This window comes from Petromyzon marinus, chromosome 38 (genome assembly GCF_048934315.1).
Source record: "Petromyzon marinus isolate PM22_M1 ecotype Great Lakes invasive population chromosome 38, UKy_Petmar_22M1.pri1.0, whole genome shotgun sequence".
NCBI lineage: Eukaryota > Metazoa > Chordata > Hyperoartia > Petromyzontiformes > Petromyzontidae > Petromyzon > Petromyzon marinus.
The window spans coordinates 4371237-4392733 of NC_133704.1; the positions used below are offsets into that span (position 1 = coordinate 4371237).

At 48.2% G+C, this 21497-nt stretch overlaps 2 protein-coding genes across 2 annotated transcripts in view; one reads left to right on the forward strand and one right to left on the reverse strand.

Annotated features, from left to right (window-relative positions):
* TBL2 (transducin beta like 2) overlaps positions 1–462 on the reverse strand; it is a 34320-nt gene extending 33858 nt beyond the window's left edge. Inside the window, exon 1 of the mRNA XM_076072568.1 lies at positions 440–462. The gene's annotated coding sequence lies outside the window, so the exon portion shown is untranslated. The remainder of the gene's footprint in view (positions 1–439) is intronic.
* A 779-nt stretch (positions 463–1241) lies between these two features.
* LOC116950063 (huntingtin-interacting protein 1-related protein-like) overlaps positions 1242–21497 on the forward strand; it is a 43220-nt gene continuing 22964 nt past the window's right edge. Inside the window, exons 1-3 of the mRNA XM_032967479.2 lie at positions 1242–1523; positions 14967–15030; positions 21271–21413. Of these exons, the coding sequence (XP_032823370.2) occupies positions 1419–1523; positions 14967–15030; positions 21271–21413 (312 nt within the window). The 5' untranslated portion in view covers positions 1242–1418. The remainder of the gene's footprint in view (positions 1524–14966; positions 15031–21270; positions 21414–21497) is intronic.

The following is a 21497-nucleotide window of genomic DNA, read 5'->3' on the forward strand; positions in this document are numbered from 1 at the left end:
TTTTTGGGGGGGGGGGGGCAGAGCTTTGTGACGTCATATTTGAGAGGGGGGGGGTCAAAAATCGTCCAAAATCGCGTGACGTCATTTATGGACGGCCCCTAACGTAACACAAAATAACCGTGAGCAGTCGCTGATATCCTACAAAACGATGCTGGTCGATCTGTACTCTATCGTTTTGCGTCGAACCAGAGCCCGTATCTACCGAAGAGGATCCTTGCCTACAACGTCTGTAAGTTCACCAGCATTGGCTCACGCAGCCTGACCGCTGATGAGACACCTGCGTCATAGTTTGCTTGCGCTGAACCAATGCAGCGAAAGACTCCCAAAGGCCTTTGTGGCCTATGGGATATTGTAAACGACATACGTTTGTATTACGTGGAGGGACATACACGGGAACGAGCGATACCACCTGCTAGTTTATTTCGTGTATTATACTCACCACGACGCCAGTGTCCGTCATATATCAGTCTCACTCCACTGTTGTGATTCACTGTACGTACAGTACGGGGGAGGGTGAGGGGGGGGGTCTGCTCGCGTCGCCCCAGCAACCGCGTCCGGAGGTCCCCGCCACCCCACCTCAATAACCCCCCCCACCTGCCCCCCGAGGGTGGATTCGCCCATCCTATTGGTGCGTAGCGCCTCACGTGACGCGACAGCTTTATCAACCCGCGCCGCGGCTTTTGATTCGTGAGCTGGCGGACAGCCAATGGGAGGCGAGCTGGTGGTGGGGGGGGGTTGGAGGGGAGCGGTGGTGTAGCGGTTAGCGCTACGAACCTGCCCACCCGAGTTCGATTCCCGTTCACGGCCAACATCAAGTGACGATTATCTGCACCGGTCCTGGGTCTCCACCTAGGTCGACTCAGCCTCAAATGAGTACCTGGTGCGGTGTGTAAAAACATCGCCACTGGGGAGACAAAGGCGGCCGGGCGTGGTGCTGGCCACCCGTGTGCCGTTCTGACCTTCATAGGCGCTCGCTAACAACAGTCTGTTAAGGCTATACGGGGGGGGTGGGAATCTTTGTCTTTGTGGGGGGTGGTTGCCGCGGTGACTGAGCGGCCATCTTACTCAGGGGATGTAAAAAAACACACGGCCGCGTGACGTCACGCGCCACCCGCATTTCCAAACGACGTCGCCCTCCCCCCCCCAACTCTCTCCCTAGGCAAGATGGCGCGGCCGGCATCACAACACGCGCCGTCACCGCGACGCCCACACGTGGGATCGGCCGCACCTGACTCGTGGGAGCATAAAGAGGGGAGGGAGGAGTCAGGGAGAGGAGAGAGGAGGCGGGGAGCTCACGGTTAAGAGGCAATTGGTGTTGAGTCGCTATCGGCGTGGTAGTGTTGCGCCGTGCTGGAGTTTGCGTGGTTCCTGAACATCGTCGCCTCTGTCCGTCTCTCGTGCATTTGCCCGTCGCCACGATGGAGAGGGTGGCGAGCACCATCCGGCATGCTCCCAACAGCCTGCTGAACAGGCGCTCCGTGAACACGATGGAAGCCGATAGGGAGACGTTCGAACGCGTGCAGGTGAGCCGAGCTGTCAAAACGTTACGGCCTTGAACTAAATATCTGAAGTGATCTATTTAAAAAAATATTTAGCTTGCCATCGATTAAAATTACGCTTGAAATGCGAATACTGTATATTGCACGTTAAATAATTAAGACGTGTATGTGTAACGCGCTGCTGAATATCGATTGTAAGCCGTATTACAGGCAGATCAACCTCGTATTCTCATGCTGTGGGTGTACCCCTTGTTGGGTAGATAAGGTGACCTTTTACGCGAATGGTTGAAGGTTTGGTATTGTGTAAAGTTACATGCAACCGGCACCCACGCAGGCAACCACAGAGGACACGTCAGCTGGCGATATGCTAAAGCCGTGGTCGATTTGTGTACGTTACCAAACGCAGCATGCTGCAATGTGAATTGCAAGTAGGAAGAAACGTGTTTTTTTTAATGGTTTAATATATGTGTACGTATCGTTGCCGCATCGTGAACAAAATAGAAAATTCCGTCGTTGAAGCGGTGAATAGATAGATAGATGCATGCGAGAATTGTATTATTGATGACCGATTCTCAGTTGGAGACCATTGGAAAGCATCACGCATCTCGCTTGTTGGCTCTCACGCTGCCACTAATGAATTTGTTAACGATTCTCAACGCATCTGACGATCTTGAGAATGTGGTGTTGTGTATGTATGTGTGCGCGTGTGCTTTGTGCACGTTATGGCAGTGAACGTAGCCCGTACCAATCCCGGTGACACCAATAAACCACAGCGTAGCTCTCTACCACACCGCAGACTAATAGCGGATCTCTTGTTAGGAGTAAGTTGTGCCGTTTAACATCGATTTGACAATCATCGGCCACGATCAATCTACCGTTGTTGGATGCAGGGCCCCTCTGAAGGCGTTGTTGCCATCTCTCACGGGGCATATTTAACCCACCTTAGCACCTGCCTGCGCACGAGCTGATTTCATCGCTCCATCTCCTGGGTTGAAAAAGGGGGGATCTCGGGGGCCTTTCTCCATTCCTAAATCCTCTTTGGCTTCCACTCCGTCACTCTGAAATTGGGGGTCATCCATTTAGTCCGTAAAGCATGGAATGGGGGAGGTGGAGTTAACCCAAACGCGTTCGCTTGCGTTGGGGGGGGGGTCGACTGCCAATGTGCGTACGCATAACGAACGTGGGGGGTGAAGCCTCGATAATAATAATGCAGCCGGACGGTGGATTATCTGTTCGCTTAAACACGTTACTATTATTCATCCTTGATCGTTTCTGCGTGGATTAAATATCGCCTGTTGTATAGGATTGGTAGGGTGGCGGGGGGGGGGGGTCAAATTTTGGCAGATTTTTGCGCACCTACTAAATGGATGGCCCCTTACTGCTGGTCACCACGAGCCATCATCATCATCTTCTAGCGGCGTGTCTTGGCCCAATGCCACTCGTTCACACCTTTCACGACAAGTACACCGATGTCTGTTATTTGCCTATATTTTCTAATCCCCGTCGTGTTCCTTTTTTGACTAATAGGTTTGAAATACAATACTTCCATGTATTTACAGTGGCGAATAATTGACAAGGCTGTGAGATATTAACTTCATTGATTTTCACACGGCAGGTTGAACTAAGCTAAACGCGCATGCCTTCCTCTTGTGTAAAGGATTTACTTTCCGTTTTGTGTTTCAGAGTTGACATTGACGCGCCACGTGTTCAGGTGACGAACGGAAATCGTGGATCGGAGGCTGCTAGGTGTAATAAGGCTCAATGTTAAGATGGTCATGGGGTAGTGTTCGGACTGGTTATACATCCGTGGGATGTATACCCAGGCTTACGTTTAAGGGTAATGTTAGGACCAATGTGTTAAGGATTAGGTTTCAAATTAAAGTTGGGACTTGGTTGGGTGTTGTAGGCTTAGGTTTAAGGATACTGGTAGAACCAGGGCTATCTTTAACAGTTTGGGGAACGGTTAGATTTCACAACGGAGGTCTGCAATAGGGTTCGGTGTAAGGGTAATATTACAACCAGGGTTCAGTTGTACAACAAAATACTACCAGCGTTAGCTTTAATGATACAGTGCAATATAATGTAGGCATTTATAGTGTCTAAAATCTAAATGCAACTGCGTAACTCGACGATGACGTGTGTTATGTTTACGTTTACGCCTTTAAAATGTTAGGACTAGGCTTATGGTTGAATAACTTGATTACAACCGCCGCCAGGTTTAACACTCTATAAGGCTCTGGGTTTGGTGTAAGGGTTAGCAGGGCTGGAGCTTATATCTCCAATATTGGAGACATATACGGGCTGTGAAGTCAAGGTTGTGGTCCCCCCCCCCCCATTGCTTTAGCATTGCCACGGACTTACAGAGCTGAGTGTGAACACCTGGTTGTTGCGGCGTTGACACTTCTCGTGTATGGCGTGGGGAGTTTATTGGCGATGTTTATAGATTCGTGGCGATGTTGGTGGGTGGACAGCTTCAGCAGGAGTCTCCTCGCCACGTTGAATTTGTTGGAAGGGCGGCAGTGTCGTTTTCCTCTGCAATTCGTGTGTTTGAGTTACATAATAGACTCACACAGAGATGAAACGGCTCGCATAGTCATCAGTTACTAGCACAACACGCGTGTGACGCCTTAAATTCTGCCGGCGAATGATCAAATCGGGCTGTGGCGTTTACTACTACAATGTGGATGTGCTCCTTGATTACAGGATGGCGAGGGAGGCACATCTGCTGTGCGATGTTCTGATGCGCTTCAACGTAACTACCGAATAAACGCATGAGAAGAACGTTCCCACGGTTCAAATCGCATGCCAACGTTGGGTTATAGACCGTCGCTTACGGGGTAAGTGGACTTAGTCATCGGCATAGCTGGGGGGGGGGGGGGGGGGTGTGTGGGGGGGAAGGAGTTCCTTACCCGTGTGAACTGGGAAGTTACCTGTGACTCGCTGTTGGGGCTAAAGCGAAAGCGCCAGGTGAAGTCTCGATCACCAATACTTTTCTCCCGCCGCTGTTAATAATATACCGCAAAGCGCGCCAAGCGGCAGCAAGCAACAGGATTAATAGTCCACCAGCCATCGGTCAACCTCGACCCGGGTTGTCAACACCACCATCGGCGGCAGATGGACCCGTTCCTTTGGGTAAAGTCTTAGTCACAACCGACACTATAGGGCGCAGACCAGGGTTTAGGATTTACAATGAGGGCCTGTCGGGTAGGGCTATGTTAAGGTTAGGATCAGGGTTGAGTTTCGGCCCAGAAGTGCTGTAGGTGAAATGATTAAAGACTATGATTAGGCTTAAGGGAACGTTTGGCTGCGTACGGTGCAAAATAAGTTCAACATACTTTTTAAGGATACAGGTTAGGGTTGAAGGATGTACTTAAGGCTAACGCCCAGCCCTAAGGGCTAGGTTATAGAAACAGTGTTAGGTTTAAGTGTTAGATTAGGCACAGAAGTTCATTTAAGAAAAAATGTTGAAACCGGGCAGTTAGATTTAAGGGCTAGATTAGTACTGTATTACATGGTTAGGTCTCAGGAAGTCCTAGCCAAACTTATAAGGTCTAAGTTAAACTAGGATTACGTTTAAGGGGGCATGTTAGTATCAGAGTGAGGTTTAACTCCTAACCTTAATAGTAAGGTTGGAACCAACGTTAAGTTTAGGGATCGAGGTTAGGACCAGGGGTTAGGTTTAAGGTATATGTTATTATGGTTAGATTTAAGGGTGATCCTTGCCATTCACGGTAAGGTTAGGACCAGGGTTTGGTATTACAGTAAGGTGAGGCCGAGAGCTGTTGTTGTGGCTCGGGCATGATAATAGCCATGACATTTTCTGTAAGAGGTGGCAAGTTCGGTGGACGTGCAAGCGTCTGTTTGCGCAGACACGTGGTGGAGAGTTTGACGGCCGATCAGGTGCATCGGCCGCCTCGGCAAGGTCATTTTGCCGAGGTCTATTTGCGATTTGAATTTCACAGCGGTCCCCGTGTGTTTGGTTAACAAGGCGGGTGGGTGGCGGGCACCTGCAGAACGACGTTGTGTGCGAAGCATACCTGTCAACCCCATACAGTTTGCCCGTATTCGTCTTGTACAGGGAAATTGAGTGGCGTTGTTTTGACGTCCCGTTCAGTTCAGCTTTGGTGCCAGGAGGCACCTCGAAATCCGCTCACGAGCACTGTGTCTACACGCTGTGCTTTGGTCTCAGCTCCTGCTGTGCCTGGGCCATGCTAAATATATCACTTGGGTCTCACCTGCTCACAAGTGAGGGAGGTGGGGCAGGTTACTTGGAAAATTCGGGATAGAACGGGTAAACTAAGGGGCCGTTCATAAATGACGTCACGCACCTAGGTGGGGGGGTGGGGGTCAGACATTTGTGACGATGTGTGACGAGGGTGGGGGGGGGGTTGAGAAATGTGACGTCACATCAAAATGCGCAACTTTAAATAAATATAGACAACACGTTCTACTTAATTCAACAGACTTTTTAATAAATGATTTCTCTTACAAAATCAGAGTGCAGCGCCACATTAAATACGCACTACAATGACAATAGTTTAAAGAGATTTGAAGCATGATAATTGTTTTTTTACCCTTTTATCTGGCAACAAAACTGACACCTTTTTTTACAAGGAGTCATGTTTACATATTTATCATATTTTGTTACTGGCAAATGAGTTTTCCAATGGTGTAAATGATTTGAAGCATGTTAAACCATTTTTTTTGGGAAGGAAGGGGACACACGTTTGACTATACTTCACCACGCCGACCAGTGCCACTTTGTTGAATGCGGGCAGAGTACAGCACCAGTTTAGATGGCATTCGCCCCTGATGTTGGCTGTGGCCTGGAATCAAACTCTGTGCGAGCCATTACCCTTCCCCCTATGAGTAACACGCATTTGGCTTAAGTATTTGCCTGTAAGGATACATTGCGCCCTTGTCATGAGAATATGGAATTTCCACCACTCAGCGGCCACCAGTGTGGATTGAGCACTAGCCCTGCTGCCTACCTTTATGAATATTGTTTTGAGGCTGCTGGTGTAAAAATGAGTTTCGTTACTTATATACAAAGACAAAGGTCCCCCATATAGCTTTAACAGATTGTAGGGGCAAGTGCTGTTAGCGAGCACCTATGAAGGCCGGCACGGCACACGAGGGGGTGGGTGACCGGCACCACGCCCGACCGCCTTTGTCTCCCCAGTGGCGATGTTTACACACCGCACCAGGTACTCATTTGAGGCCGAGTCGACCTACACACACGTGCACACACACACACAGGCGCTGCATAATTCATACGCCGTGCATTCGAATACTCTACTGTACCTACAAAGCATACATCACCGACGAGGAATGTGTCAAGGAATACGATGATTAGCCCCATTTCGCCACCACCCTTTTTTTACACGCCAGCTCCGTAATAGGCTTGAGTGTGGTTTTTAATAGTCAGCTTCACGCCGCACAGGCGATCACTTTCACACGGCACACAGCCACAGCCTTGTGTGTCATCTGCGTGGCTCTGTGTGCCATCTGCGTGGCGCTGTGTGCCATCTGCGTGGCGCTGTGTGTCATTTGCAGCTTTTGGGAGAATCCTCACAAACTGGATTGCATTTACTCACTCATTGGCTTTTTCATTTGTGAGCGTGGCTCACCGTGACGTCTGTCGACTTACGTCTTGACATTTGGTGCCTTCGGAGACCGCCTGTTTGTGTGTTGGGTGTGTCTCCTGTGATTTAGAGAGCAAGGTGTGTGTCGGTTGTGAATGTGTGTGTGTGCGCGTATCGTTGTGGAAAGTGTGTGGATGTTACTGCGCATGCACGTGTGTCTTTGCTGTTGTGAAGCTGTGTATTGGGTGTGACTGTGGTGTCTGTTTTTATGTAGGTGTGTGGGGTTGACCGAACGTTATGTGGGTTTGTTGTTGTGTAGGTAGGTGGGTGTGTGTTGTGTGTGTGCACATGTGCGTTATTGTACAAGTGAGTGTGTGTGTGTGGAAAGCGGTTACGTAGTGGTTAGCACACCGCGCTATGAACTCGGACACCCGAGTTTAATTTGAGCTTATAGCCAACATCGGTGATGACATTTTGAACGGATCCTACGCCTCTTGTAGGTCGACTCAGCCGTAAATGAGTACCTGGTGCAGTGTATACACAACACTGGGGAGATGAACGCAGCCGGGCATGGTGCTGACAACCCACCTTCTCGTGTGCCGTGTTGGCCTTCATCGGCGCTACTCACTAACAGCACTTGCCCCAACAGTCTGTAAATGCTACGGGGGTTGGGGTGTTGGTTCTGTGTATGTCGTCTGCATGTGTATTTGTACCTGTGTGTAGGTATGTTTGCATCTGCTTTGGATGTGTGATGTCTACATATGAACATGTCTCTATCTGTAAAGCAACTCTTTTTCTATATCACCAGTATGTACTCTGTGTGCGCACGTACATAAGTGTGTATGTAGTCAATGCTATGAAGAAGGGCCATCATCTGAAACGTCGCATTTTATAGATTCGTTTTACTTATAGAGCAGTGTAATTTTTTGTGCCTTTTCACCACTGCCAATGCAGTATAACAAAATTACGCTGTGTGCATGATGTGTGTGTGTTGAGCCTTGGTACTTTTCATGGATTTAGCAATCTCTAAACCAAGCCCGGATCCAGCTCCACTCGGATGGGGTGAGCAGGGGGGCAGTAAAACAGTGATTTACCACCAGGAGAGTGAACTTACTTGGATGGACCAAAGGGACATTTCTATTTTTATTTTACCAGGTAAGGCCCACTGAGCTCTGTAGCTCTTTTTCAAAAGTGACCTTGCCACAAATGACAGCTCCAACGAAGTGGATTTTATCACGTGGACATTTATAGCAGCCAAATACTCTATAAATGCACGTTGATTCTAAAATGTGGAAGGTAAAACTGGAGGACCCAGAGAAAAATCCACATTTGGTGGTGTCGCTCCAGCACTAAACCGTCCATGTCTCTCTGCTGCCCTGCTCACTACCCATATCAAAGCAGCGCAGCAGCTCCCACAGATTAAAATTCCTCTTTTGTGTTTTTTTACATGATTGTTGTGTGTGTGGGTTCGGCTGGACGGGGGGTGGGTGTAACCTCCTGAAAGTTATGTGCCATTACGTGCCGTTTTCAATGTGCCGGGGCTGACATTGTCACTGCCACCACTCATCATGCAACCTCTGCCACATCGCAGGCACCGGCAGATCTGGTTTCTTGCTGCTGGTGGGATAATGGTGGTTGCTTGGCTAGGGAGGGGCCCGATCACCCTCCCTTCTTTCTCCCAGCTCTGCCTCATTCCGCGGTAGCATATTATAATCATTATCTGGCATTGTCAATCCACTGCTGGTAAGGCCTCCCTAAGCCGCCGCCGCCGCCGCCTCATGGTTCAGCGACTTGTAATAATCCACTCGGCACTTGCGCACAGACTGATTTAATCGCTCCATCTCTGCGGTGGATCGCCTCCTTGGACACGTTTCATTGTTTTATATGGAAAAAAATTGTTGATGCCAGCGCTGTGCTCATTCGGGGTGCAACGGTCCACGTCACGATTCTAATCAACACACCCTGCCGATTTGATCAATTGTTGTGGATTGTTACATAGCAACAACGTGAAATTGTGGTGGCTTGGAGAGGCTTTCATCCAGCAGTGAATTGACCGTGACCGGTTATGATGATGTTGCAGTTCAGGGTCGTAACTCAATTTTCAGAGTAGATTTTGACTTTTTTTTTAAACATTGCGTCGAATGATGGGGCACCACTTCTGGCTGCATGGGTTGACGTGAACCTATTAGATACAACCTGTTTATGAATTGATATACATAGTGAATTAAGCATGGCTGTTGCTGATGATGATGATAACATATCGTTCAAGACACTTGGATTTCTATTAACCAGGTAACAAGTTTAAATTTCCATCGAGGTCAGATTGAGAAAGAGTAGTAGCATTTAAATGTCGTGATGCAACTGTTTATTGTGCAAGCAGCATCATGGAAACAAGAACAGTTTACCAATTTCTATAATTTGCTCACAATGAAAAAAAACTGAAGATTTAAAGAATCAAATGGTTGTGAAATATGGTTTGGTGTATCCATTGGCTCGTGGAACAAATCAGGCGGCGACGTATGAAATGGAACATACGAGACAGACGGTACAAACGAGATGACACATTAATCGATTCTTGGTACTCGTCATGACCCCCTCCAAACCCCCCCTCCCCCCCCCCCCGAATTGTGACAATTCATTGGATCGCCTCGTGTTGAATCGTTACATTAATCAATCCTCTTTCTGAATGTCTGGCCAGTGCGTAACTTTAGACCAAACACCCTCTAGAGGGGTGCTCTTTGCCTGCAGTGGTGGAGACCCTGGCACCAGTCGTGACATGCGCAAGCAATTGCAGCGCTGCGCCTTTACATTTGTACCATGACGAACACGGTGCCCCCATAAGTGTTATTTCAGCGTAGATTATGCACTGTGACATTGCTGACGTTAAACACAAGGGATTTCTACTAACGATTGGAGTTTTCGGGAATAAAAGCTACAATCACAGTCTATGCTATTCGTCTGCTGTTGGGTCACAGTGGGCTGTAATTTTTTTAGGTTCTTTCTGGCATCACACTGCACGGTGGTTCGAGGGATTGGTAGCTCACCCAGCATGTTGGTGCAGTGTTTGTTCCGCTCGCCGGGCCATCGACACACACAGCGGGTACTGGGGATGCATCGCAGGGCCACTCTGTTGCAGTCCTTTATTCTCTCGTTTTGTGTTGAGTTTCTACATTCATGTTGAGGTTGGTTAGCGAGCCAGTGGGACGGCGTTCGTGAAAATCAGAAACGCCACTGATGAATGATTGAAGCGGGCAGTGGAGCTACTTTGTGGTCCGTGGTTTTGAGATAGGTGACCGCAGTCGCATCGCGGATTGTTAATTTTCCATTAGTGTAAGAGACCTCAAGATCTGCCGTCCGATGCTTTGTGGTTTTGCGGGTGTTGACGTGTCCTTCATATTTTGGATGAAACCGTTTGATAAAATTTGCAGCCAAGTCGATTTTGCCGTTGATTCCAATGTGCCAGTTATCACGTGCAATTGCAGCGAAGCCAATCCGATCTGTCGCGATATCAGGGGGCCCTATGGCTGGACCCTGTTGAATTATTCGCGTTTATCCAAGCGTCAGTTTAGCACGTAGGCTTTCGCGACGAATATCATCCACAAGAGGTTTTTGGGTTAGATCGCGTAAATAGAAAATGTGTCGTTAAAACGCGCCACCACCCGACACAGCCAACTAGTAAGGTTTGTCACGTAAACAGAACGTGGCCAATTCGTCACTAGTACAGCACACCGGTGTGTTGGAGAGCCAAGCCACAACGTTTACAATCTGAGTATGACGTTTTGCCAGCAATTACAACCAGCTTCATCAGGCGGCAGCCAGATTTGTGGAGAAGCCTTAATGTTTTGTTCCTTATATAGAGGCGTCGATGTGTGACCACGCAGCTGCGCTCTTGCACAATGTGGTGGGGGGGGGATTACTGAGGCAACGGACATTATGCATGTGATTCGCTTTCACGCAGCACTAAGGCGGTAGCTATCCGAACGGTTAAAGTTATTTATATTTCTTTCAATTTCGATACATTCTCTAATTAGTCTTGGTCAGTCGTAGCTCGTTTTGCACAAAACTTCAACATTATCAATTAATTGAATGTCCTTGTTGGAATGCATGTTCTGATACTGCTGAAAGTTGTATTTGGGATAATTTAATATTTCTCTGATGTTCTATTAGTCTCGTGCTGATCATTCGTCCTGTTTGCGCAACATAACATTTACCACACGTGCCGTTATCCAAGCGTGTTAATGCTCTTATTTGTGCGAAAAATACAAATTAATGAGTATAAAAAGACATGTTTTTATTGGGGGTTTCCCCACTTTGTTTGACTTACTGTAGTTTTAAAATGTACGTTTTTTGTTTTATTTGCAAGCGACATACAGTATAATGCAGGCAATAAAAAACGTGTGCCCCCTTCCCCAGTGTGGGTAAAAGGGCCTATTGAAGGGACTTGTGTAATACTGGGTGGTGCAGTGTGTTTTTGTTTGTCTGGTGACATAAGACTGATGGCACAATTTGAATGGAATTGTGGGAGGTGTGCAAATAAATATACGATATACAGTATTACGTAATTGCGGTGGCAATGTTGTTGCCGGGTTCTACCGTGCGAGGAGGGGGAAGGGCTTTTATACCGGGCTCTGGAATGTTCCTGTGTCTCACGTTGGCCCGTTGGCGTTTAAACGCAGCGGGTTTTACTGCAGCATTTAATTACCCGTGAGAGACGAGGAGACTGTGTGAGGGCTTCTCCAGCGTCCTGGTTAGGCCGGGACAGTCCCCGGTGGTTTAAGAAAGCTTCAGGACACCGGTACACGTACAGACTCTGTGTCCAAAATCTAGATCTTGTCAGCGATTATAGAAAACTAGCCTTTTGCCCGTCCAAGGACGGGTGTATTTCAGTAAATCTGAAACTTGCAAGCGAAAAGCAGACCGCGACGTGATATTTATTGCATCAATTTGTGGACATTTGTAGTGGCCATGGGTTGGAGAGTGATAGTAGGTTTTTTTTATATTTCCCACTGGTGGCAGAGGAAACCTCGTGCAATGGTGGCCTAGCGCAAGCGTTATCACGTGGTTTCACAAGGCGCACAAATTACTATCATTTTGCACAATTCACGTTGGGCAAGCTTTAGTTCACGCGTATTATAATTAGCATCGAATGTCACCATTGTCAAGCCTCTGCTGGATGAAGGTCTCCTTCCCCTTTGCCGCGCCAGTTGTGAGAGTCGTTTGACCATACTTCACCTAAGCTGGTCAATGCGAGTTGGGAAAATCTGGGTGCCCAGGACCGGCGGCAGATATCGCTCGCCACTGATGTTTGCCGTGACCGGTGCACAAATCACTGCGCCACCACTCCACGCAATTTATTTCCTTCGGTTAAAAATTATGAAATGCGATCGATGTTGCATTGCTAAGCTTTTTTCAGTGACAGCCTTGATGTGGCTATTGTACCTGCGTGTGTGAAAATTCGTTGTCGCAACCATTGCTCCATAAGCCAGGCCTGGTCTCAGGGCTTATAGTGTTACTACTCCTTCCCGAGTGTTCACGATAGTGGCATCGGTGTTAACGGATGAAGCGTTGCGTGTACGGGTGTAGCGATGTAAACGGCAGGAAGGCCCAACTCCCATGCCTTGCAAGCCGGTCAGGTTGACCATCGCAATGCAAGGGCAACGCTCTTAGCCTTGTGCGAGCTATCGGTTCGACAGAGCTGCACGTGGCGTCATGTTGTTGTCCCCAAATAAACACAGCTGTTGTGTGTGAATAGCACACTTGTTTATGTTGATTCAAGTTAATGGCATGCAGCTTGCACGCATTTTCTTGTTCTGATGGGTTTTCTCATTATTTAGAGAGAGAGAGAGCGTTGAATTTGGTGTATAGATGCGCTGGTTACTCTGGATTCTTTAGCTCATCGTAAATGTATTGAATTATATACGTGTTGTGTATAATTGGGTTTTGTGATTTCTCCTGCTACTAAAGGCGCTAACAATTGCCGCAGACTTCAGATATTCTCGTCTTTTAATTGTAGCAAAGCTATCTTTGTTAGGATATCATAATGATGTTTAATTTTATATATAGCATCTTCATTCGAAATATTCAACTGGCATCTCACATTAGCTGAAAAAACTGCAGGCAAGCTGAAAGGTGGCAGGCAATTACCCAAGTTCTGCATTTTATATCGTAACATGTTTTGGCCAATTAAAGAGTGTTTTAATCATGTGGGGGGGGGGGGGGTATGGGAAACTGGAGCACCCAGAAAAACCCCACACGTGTGAGGAGACCACTCCATCCCATACAGATGAAACCAGATGATATATTATTCTTCGCTTTTCTTTAACCATGCTCTCCTGGCAAGCCAGAGGTATGGCACCTCAACGCCTAGGGGAAAGGAGTTTAACAACATTGGTACGATCCACCCACGCTCGCCTTCACAGTGCTGGTTTAAAGGCCACGTGTGTAGCCACCAACTACACGGCTTTTAGCCACCACTACGCGGCTTTTGTTGACAATTGTACAACATCTCTGACAATTGTAACCTGGCTTGAGAGCAGGTTCTGAATTTGCCAAATTCCAAAATTACCCACTACAGGGACTCTTTACTTAAGAACGAGTTAGGTTCCAGAGGTCTGTTCGTAAGTCTGTTTGTTCGTAAGTCCAACTTTACTCTTGTCGATTCCAAACATGTTGTACGGCATGTACAGTAAACACGGGGGATTGACTTAAAAAGTAGTATAATCTCTGTAGATGCCACTGGTTCTTCACGTTCTGCAGATGTAGATGCCACCACCGCCATCTATTGCACGGCGATTGAGCTTACGACTCTCGGTCCAAACAGGAAACTGGACGTACTCACAGGTTTGTTCGTATCTCTGAAAGTTCGTAAGTCGAATGTTCGTAAGTAGAGGCGTCCCTGTAATTAATCAATTGGGATTAATGCATAGCAATTATCGTCCATTACTGGCAGCAGGCTAATGCCCCAGGTCCCTTTTGCAAATGAGAATCCTCTGTCCTAGTCTCTTGAGTTCTCATCTGGTTCAATAAAATATTTTTCTAAACCTAAAACTTGAACAACTCGTAGATTAAAAAAACGTTTAAAGTGGAGTCATTCAAATTTAGATGAACAAACATGGGGGAACAAATGTGTCCAGCTATGGATTGTTGAATCCATCTGTGCGCTAAGCCCATCACTCACCGATGCAATTGGTCAGATGTCCCGATTGTAGCACATGTCCTTCTAAAAAAAACATCTTTAAACCCGGCAATGCTTTCCTGGGTAAATGATGAAAATTATTAAATATACTATGATTAGCAGTGTCAGTCTAAAGCAAAATGCCTTATAATAACATTTTCTTAGGGAAAGTATTAATCATCAATAGAAATTGCAAAGTTTATTAAAAAATTCCAAAGTATTTTTTTCAGTGCGTCTGATAAAGTAAAGTTTGTGTAAGATCAACAGGGGTGTTGATGACGTCTTCTGTAAACATTGACCGTCCAGGCTGCTGTGTTTGCTTGGGGTCACTTTCGAGAGAAGCTGTGATTGCCCGCACACGTACAGTATAAGCATTAATGAAGTTGGCCAAACATCACAATATAGGACCACGGACCTTGGGCAATTGTTGGTTCTGGCTGCCTTCCTAGTCTGTGGTTTCCTGTGCCTCCTTGCGCGAAAGCTGTTGTGCATTACAGTTTCTCCAGCGATTTGTGATGCAATTTGCAAGTACGTCGCAATGTATGTGAAACGGTGTAAAAAATACCTATTATTAATTACTGCTTTGCCTACTGTTATCCTGTCTGCTCATCTCATCCACTCATCGTAACCCATGCCACGTCCCAGCAGGTATTGCCGCGAGTCTCAAATGCACCGTCCACCCCTGTGTGTGTGTGTGTCTCTCCACAGCTGACGAGCATCAACAAGGCGGTGAACACACAGGAGGTGCCGGTCAAGGAAAAGCATGCACGCAATATCCTTGCTACCGGCTTCGGGTGTGTGTCAGCATGGTTCACGTGTGTGTGTGTCAGTGTGTGTGCTGACGATCGGTGGTGCAGTTGTTGACACGTTGGCAGTTCCATTCCCGGCCACGGCTCGCATCGGCGGTGAACATAATCTGATCTGGTCTCCTGGGACTACATATGGTCGGCTCAGCCTTAGACGAGAATCTCGTGTGATTGTATAATACGTCGGCACTGGGGAGACCAAGGCGGCCAGGCGTGGTGCTAGCCACACCACCCCCTTCGTGCATAGTGTCGGCTGAAGTAGATGTTCGCTAACAGCACTTTCCCTGACTGCTGGTGTAGGCTATGTTGACTAGTCTTTGCTTGCTGGGTGAGGGTGAGAGTGATGTGGCGAGTGAAGGGAGATGTGAATGGTTGGGGAGAGAGGTGGGTGACGTGGGGAGGAGAGGAGCAATGCGGGTGGTGTTTAAGAGAGGTGGATGGTGGTGAGGGAGGAAGTGAGATTGGGTGGCGTGGTGAGCGGGATTGTGGTATGTGGTTAGGTACTTTAATCTGCAGTAGCCGCACCTTACGCTTGCAGTGCAGGAGCTTTGTATTTCATCTTCTTATCTCTCCGTGAGCTGCCACGTTGCTGTGTGTTTGTGAGCATCTATTCACGGGTGGAATTTCTTCTATTTTTTAAAAATAAAAATGATATATTTTTCAGGCATTGTCAATCCACTGCTGGGTGAATTGTCTCCGTCTCCCCATGGTGCGTGTCACCGGCGGGGTTTGTTTGACCATACTTAGCTACTTTGGCCAGTGCCGTTTGGTGAAGAACTGTGGGGGAGGGGAAAAGTCAGTCGGTTCCGATAGCACTCGCCCTTTATATTATAAATTGCGGGGAATTGAACTCTGGGCTGCTGGGTACATAGTGCAGTGTGCTAACCACGCTACAATCACTTCCCATGCTTGCATTTTAAAATAATATATTCTACATCCCTTTGTCAATCTTCTGCTGGATGAAGACCTCCCCACAGTCTCGGTCATGAGGGATTGTTTCACCATACTTCCCGAATCCGGTCAGTGTGGGTTGTTGAAGGTGGGTGGTGGAGAAGGCCCAGTACTGATTCATATATCGCTCGCCACTGATGGTAGCTGTGACCCAGGTGTAAAACTGAGGATGCTGGGTTCATAGTGCGGTGCGATAACCGCTGCTCCACTGCTCCTGCTCGTGCTACATTGCATTTGATTGTTGTTGTAATTATATATAAAACATAATAGGTGGCGCGTACTTTATAATCTGTTTTGTTTTCTCCCCTCCTTGGGGTCTTGCTCGTAAATGAGATATGAGGGCGCTCATTTTCCTCTGATGACCCCACACTCTGAAACTCCCTTCCCCCCCCCCCCCCCCCCCAGTCGTCCGTGCTGTCAACTCCCTGCTCCTGTTCAAGTCCAGGCTTAAAGGCTCTCTCTTCTCACCTGCCTGTGACCAAGTGCCTCTCTGTCTCCCTCTCTCTATAAAGGAAATGGTGCCCACTATTTCTATAAAGCATCTTGAGATGCGGTCACATTTTGGTGCTACGTCAAAAAACAAATGTTATTGACATGCACAAACCTATAGACTCACACGGGGACCCGTAGCCTCACACCTGTGACTATCTGCCTCTTTATAAAATAAATGCGCCTTCTGTTGTGCGTGGCATATTGAGACACTACGTAAAACCCACATCGCATCGTCTTGACGACGGGCGTTCACCTGGCAATGGTAGAAGGATTCATTTGTTCCTAAGTGCAGGTGTGTTTGGTCGTGAGCGTGCGTGCGTGCGTGCGTTGGGACAACAATAGCATTGCACTGTAGAGGACTGCATTTGTTGGTTTCCTAGCGCCGGCTGCACGGCGCTCGGTGGTATGGCGACGCCTCCGTTCACCCGCCGCTCGCCGGTTTGGCATCATCGCGTGCTCGTCGCGTGTTGGCGTCGTTTTACCGCCTCGAGCCCTCCAGCGCGATGGGTGCACAACTCCCACAGCGCGCAGACCGGGAACCGTCTCTGTGCGGACGGATGCTGAAACCCCCCGCGTGTGTGCGCACGTGGCACAAATACAAGAAGCGCAATGCCCCGGATCGATTGGGCAGTGACGCCGTGGCCGAGCAGCAGCGCACTCTCGGCGCGGTTCAGAACTTCGTGGTCCGAATTTGGCGACCACCCCGATTTTAGTTTTTTTTTGTTATTACTGTGGTGTATGCTAACCGTAATGCTGCTACTACTACGCGCCATCCGCTTGGCTCTCGGTGGACGTTAAGAGATCCCGTGGCGTAATTCGAAGGAGCGGGCCATCGTGCGGTGGCGTCGGGGTCCAAATTTGCCAAATTCGAAAATTGCCCCGCGAATTACTCAATTGTGTTTATGTATCACACACACACACACACGACAGCAATCGTCGCCCCCTACTGCTGGCAGACTCACGCCCCCAGGTCACTCTTGCAATTGAGACTCGTCATTGTCTCTTTTGAGCTCTTACCCGGTGAAACAAGTTAAACTTGAAATTTATGAAACGAAATAGGAATTGGTGGCAGTGTATTGCTGCATCGATTCTTACCAATGGTATACGTGCGTTGCGTGAGAAGTCTGATGACATGGGTTCGATTTCCGGCCACAGCTACGCCTAACTTCAGCAGTGAGTGATATCTGAACCGGTCCTGCCCACTCCCCTCGTCACCAACCCACACTGGCCAGTGTGGTCAACGACACGGCATGGGGAGGCCTTCATCCAGCAGTGGATTGTTGATGGAATGTAAAAAATATATACGTCAACTAGTTTTTAGCAATACGAGTTCGATGTCTATCGTAAGTTTAATCGGACTTGAATGACACCCGTGTGAGGCTTAACTCGTGTCTATTGTAACTATGTGGAAAGTCATTTTCCTTGCTTCTCGAGGATAACCTCATTTCAGTTTAACAACTTTTTACAAGCCAGTCCCGTTTGCCTGTCCTTGCGGTGCACATCCTACAGTGCGTTAAGGCTATACGGCGGATCTTTGTCTCCTATATGTTTAACTAGCTTTACTGCCTGGCTTCGCCCGGAACTTGGATACACCACGCGCGGCCGCCTTTGTCTCCCCAGTGGCGATGTTCACACACCACAGCAGTTACTCGTTTGAGGCTGAGTCGACCTAGGGGAGGCGCAAGAGCGGTTGAAATAATCGTCACCGGTGGTGGCCATGAGCGGGAATCGAACTCGGGTTGCCGGGTTTGTAGCGCAGCGCGCTAACCACTGCACTACGATGCGTTACGCTTCCACATGCGCGGGTCACGTGACAGATTTGACGTCACAACTCACTTGCCGTGCAAAAAATCTATGCATTATTGAGTCCCCGCCCCCCCCAAAAAAAAAACAAGTGTATTTTTATAATTGTTGCATGGTGTACAGTCTGGAAAGTACCCAAATAGCAAATTTCAAGTTTGTTGCATGTCGGGAAGTACGCTAAACATTTTGATCAGACACACATTCACAACTTTGCCTTTTTATGGATATGGAGATTACAGGTTGCTGAATGGCAATTTATGACGGTAGGCTCGCACAAACGCTGTGACATCGTGGCTGTAAAATCCTACACGGGCTGTTGGGGCATTTTTATTGCATCCTTGAGTCGGCTGTTGTAATTGTTAATGAGTCACCCGTTGCTAATTTACATACAGCTGTGTGTTTAAAAAAAAAACATTTCCATAGAGAAACTAGATTAAATGTTTCATTACATCAACAACGCAAAGACTTCTTGGTCCGGCTCTCGCACGCAATGTAACCATGGCAACCGCTCTACTTAAGGAGCAGGAATCGGACCGCAGGAGAGGGGGGAGGAAGAGGAATAAGTTCAACTTTAGAGTCGATTTTGAGTTGATTTTTTTGTTTAACTGGTTGAGAACTCAAGAGACCCAGAATGGAGTCTCATTTGCAAAAGGGACCTGGGACATTAAACCCGATGTATGGAAAGGAGCGATGATTGCCATGCATTATCACATTGGGTAATTTGTGGGTAATTTGGCAAATGTTAGGACCCTGTTAAGCCAGGTTGCAATTGTCACGGAGATGTGCAATTGTCAATAAAAGCAGTGCGGTGGTGGCTATGGACGTGGGCCTGTGAGCCAACACTGGAGTGGGAGGTTTGCAGGAGTGGCCTGGGCCACAAAACTGATAAAATAAATTCTAGATTTGAAGCTTTTGTGACTGCAAGGATCCATACTCTTTGGTTCTATTCGGTAAAGTCACGTAGGTAAAAAATAAATAACAAAAATCACGACGTTTCGGCCACAACACAAGTGGCCTTCATCAGCTGAAGGGACCGTACTGTCACGAGGACAGCGTTGGATTTCAACGTGACTACCGAATAGAACCAAAGAACCAAAGAGTATGATAAAATAAATACAATAAAAAGTACAACAATGCGGCAAATGGAGGTTGGACCAAAAGTAAACAAATAGAAATCGTAACAAAAACGATGGTGTTTCAGAAGAAATTGAAAAAAACTGAAGCACTAACTCGAATCCATTTTAAATAAAATAATTTCCCTCGGCGAAAGTTGGCTTGGACGGCTTGCTTGAAAAAAAAAAGTGTTCGTAGTTAAACTAAGTTCTAGGAACATCGCAGAGTGGATTTAGGAAGATTACAGGAGAAGCCAGAAAGAGCTAAGGAAGACGGTAATAAGGACATGACAATGGGGAACCACACGGGAAGGGGTTGAGAAGGTCAAATCTGAGAAAAGGCTCGATGAAAGGGAACCAGGTCCTCCTGTAAACCATTTAGCGGACCCACCCCACCGACAGAGCCCCTAGGTGTTCAAGGGTGGACATATTTTGCATCGGGTTTAGTCGGCTTCAAGCGTGGGTAGTTCCATGGGTCTTCCCATTTACTCGACTGGAGAGGTCTCCAGGGCACTGTCGGAAATTCAAAGGGCACCGATGGCCTGTGAATGCGTGCGTGTTGGGTTGAAGGGGGTGGGCAACTTTTGTGGTTTGATATTTGTTCGCGAGGGTTCTCCCCCCCCCCCCCCCCCCCACAATTGAGGCGTGAGAAGTAGGATGTGACCGTCCGCGCTTGACGGTGGGGAAAGAAAATGCTTGGCGTGAGGACTCGCTCGCACCCCTAGGGGCAACGGCCGCATGGGACTACTCCGATAACCGCGATGGCCAGATGATAGAACCGTCACACTGTTAGCAAAATACGTGGGGTACCCTGCACACCCCTCCCTTGTCATCTTCATCTCATATCCACCCTCATCTCTATATCGCCCCTCTCTACTCCTCATTGTGTACTCGGCGTCTTCCCTCTCTTCTAACCCTTCTATCTCCTATCTGTTTGTCCTCTTCTTCCTCCTTTCCCCCAATATCTCCTCCTTTCCTCGTCCTCATTCGATGCACATCTCCCTTTTACCCCCCACCCTCCGACCCCTCCTCAAGTTAACTTTTATTTCCATATAAACAAGACCCCCCCCCCTGCCAACCCCTGCCTGTGTCTCGCTCGTGACAACGTCCACTGTTGCCTTCGCGTTCTGTCAGCGTGAGGCATGATCTCCGTGTTCTCTTTGTGCGTCTATGGCGTTGTAAGCGCAGCTCTCACTCTGGTGTCCTGTCACGTTAAGCAACGCATCACTGCCAGGTTCGTGGTGCTGCACAGGGACAGCGACGTTGCTTTTTACTCAATTTAGCATTTGTGGTAATTGTGCCATATTCGAGCACCGCCGTCATGAATGGGTGCAGCACCGTTATTGGCATGTTTGCGTGCGGTAGGGTATAAGTGTGGGTACTACCACGTCTTCCAAGACATCTGGCCAGCATGAAAGACTGACTGTCCTGCGTGCGACTGCGATTACGAACACCAAACCAAGGCCCGCGCAGCTTCACGCTGCCCAAAATATACATGTGAATGTGGTGGGTGGGTGGATGGCTGAGAAGGTGGATGGGCAAGTGACAAAGCAATTGAATGGCTAAATAGCACCCGAATCTTTTAATAGTCACTCTTCATAGGACATACGAACGCAATAAATTAGCCTGGAAGATTAGACCAAATACACTTCGACGGTGCTGTCCAGAGCTGCCTCTCGTGGAGGCCCTTCCACCAGAGCCATGCGAGCAACCAGTTGCAAAGGGCTTTTGTTTCCGATCTGCGTCGCGGATACTCGGGAGCGAGGAGAGGAATGAGTTGGACTTGAAAACGGGCGTGGATAGTGCAGAGGCTGTTGGTTGGTGTACCGCCCTTGACTCCGGCCGCACTCTGCATCATGGGCACGCACCAGGAGCGCGGTGCGCTCACCTTCTGGACGACGGCCAGCACGCTGCCGCTCTCCAGCAGCCCCGTCATCAGCTGGAAGTTCTGCCACGTGCTGCACAAGGTGCTGCGCGATGGACACCCCAACGTGAGTGGCGGCCGCACGTGCACCGTCGCGCCCCACCGTCGCATGCGCCCTTGTCCATTCGTTGGGGCCCTTCTGGCAGCAGTG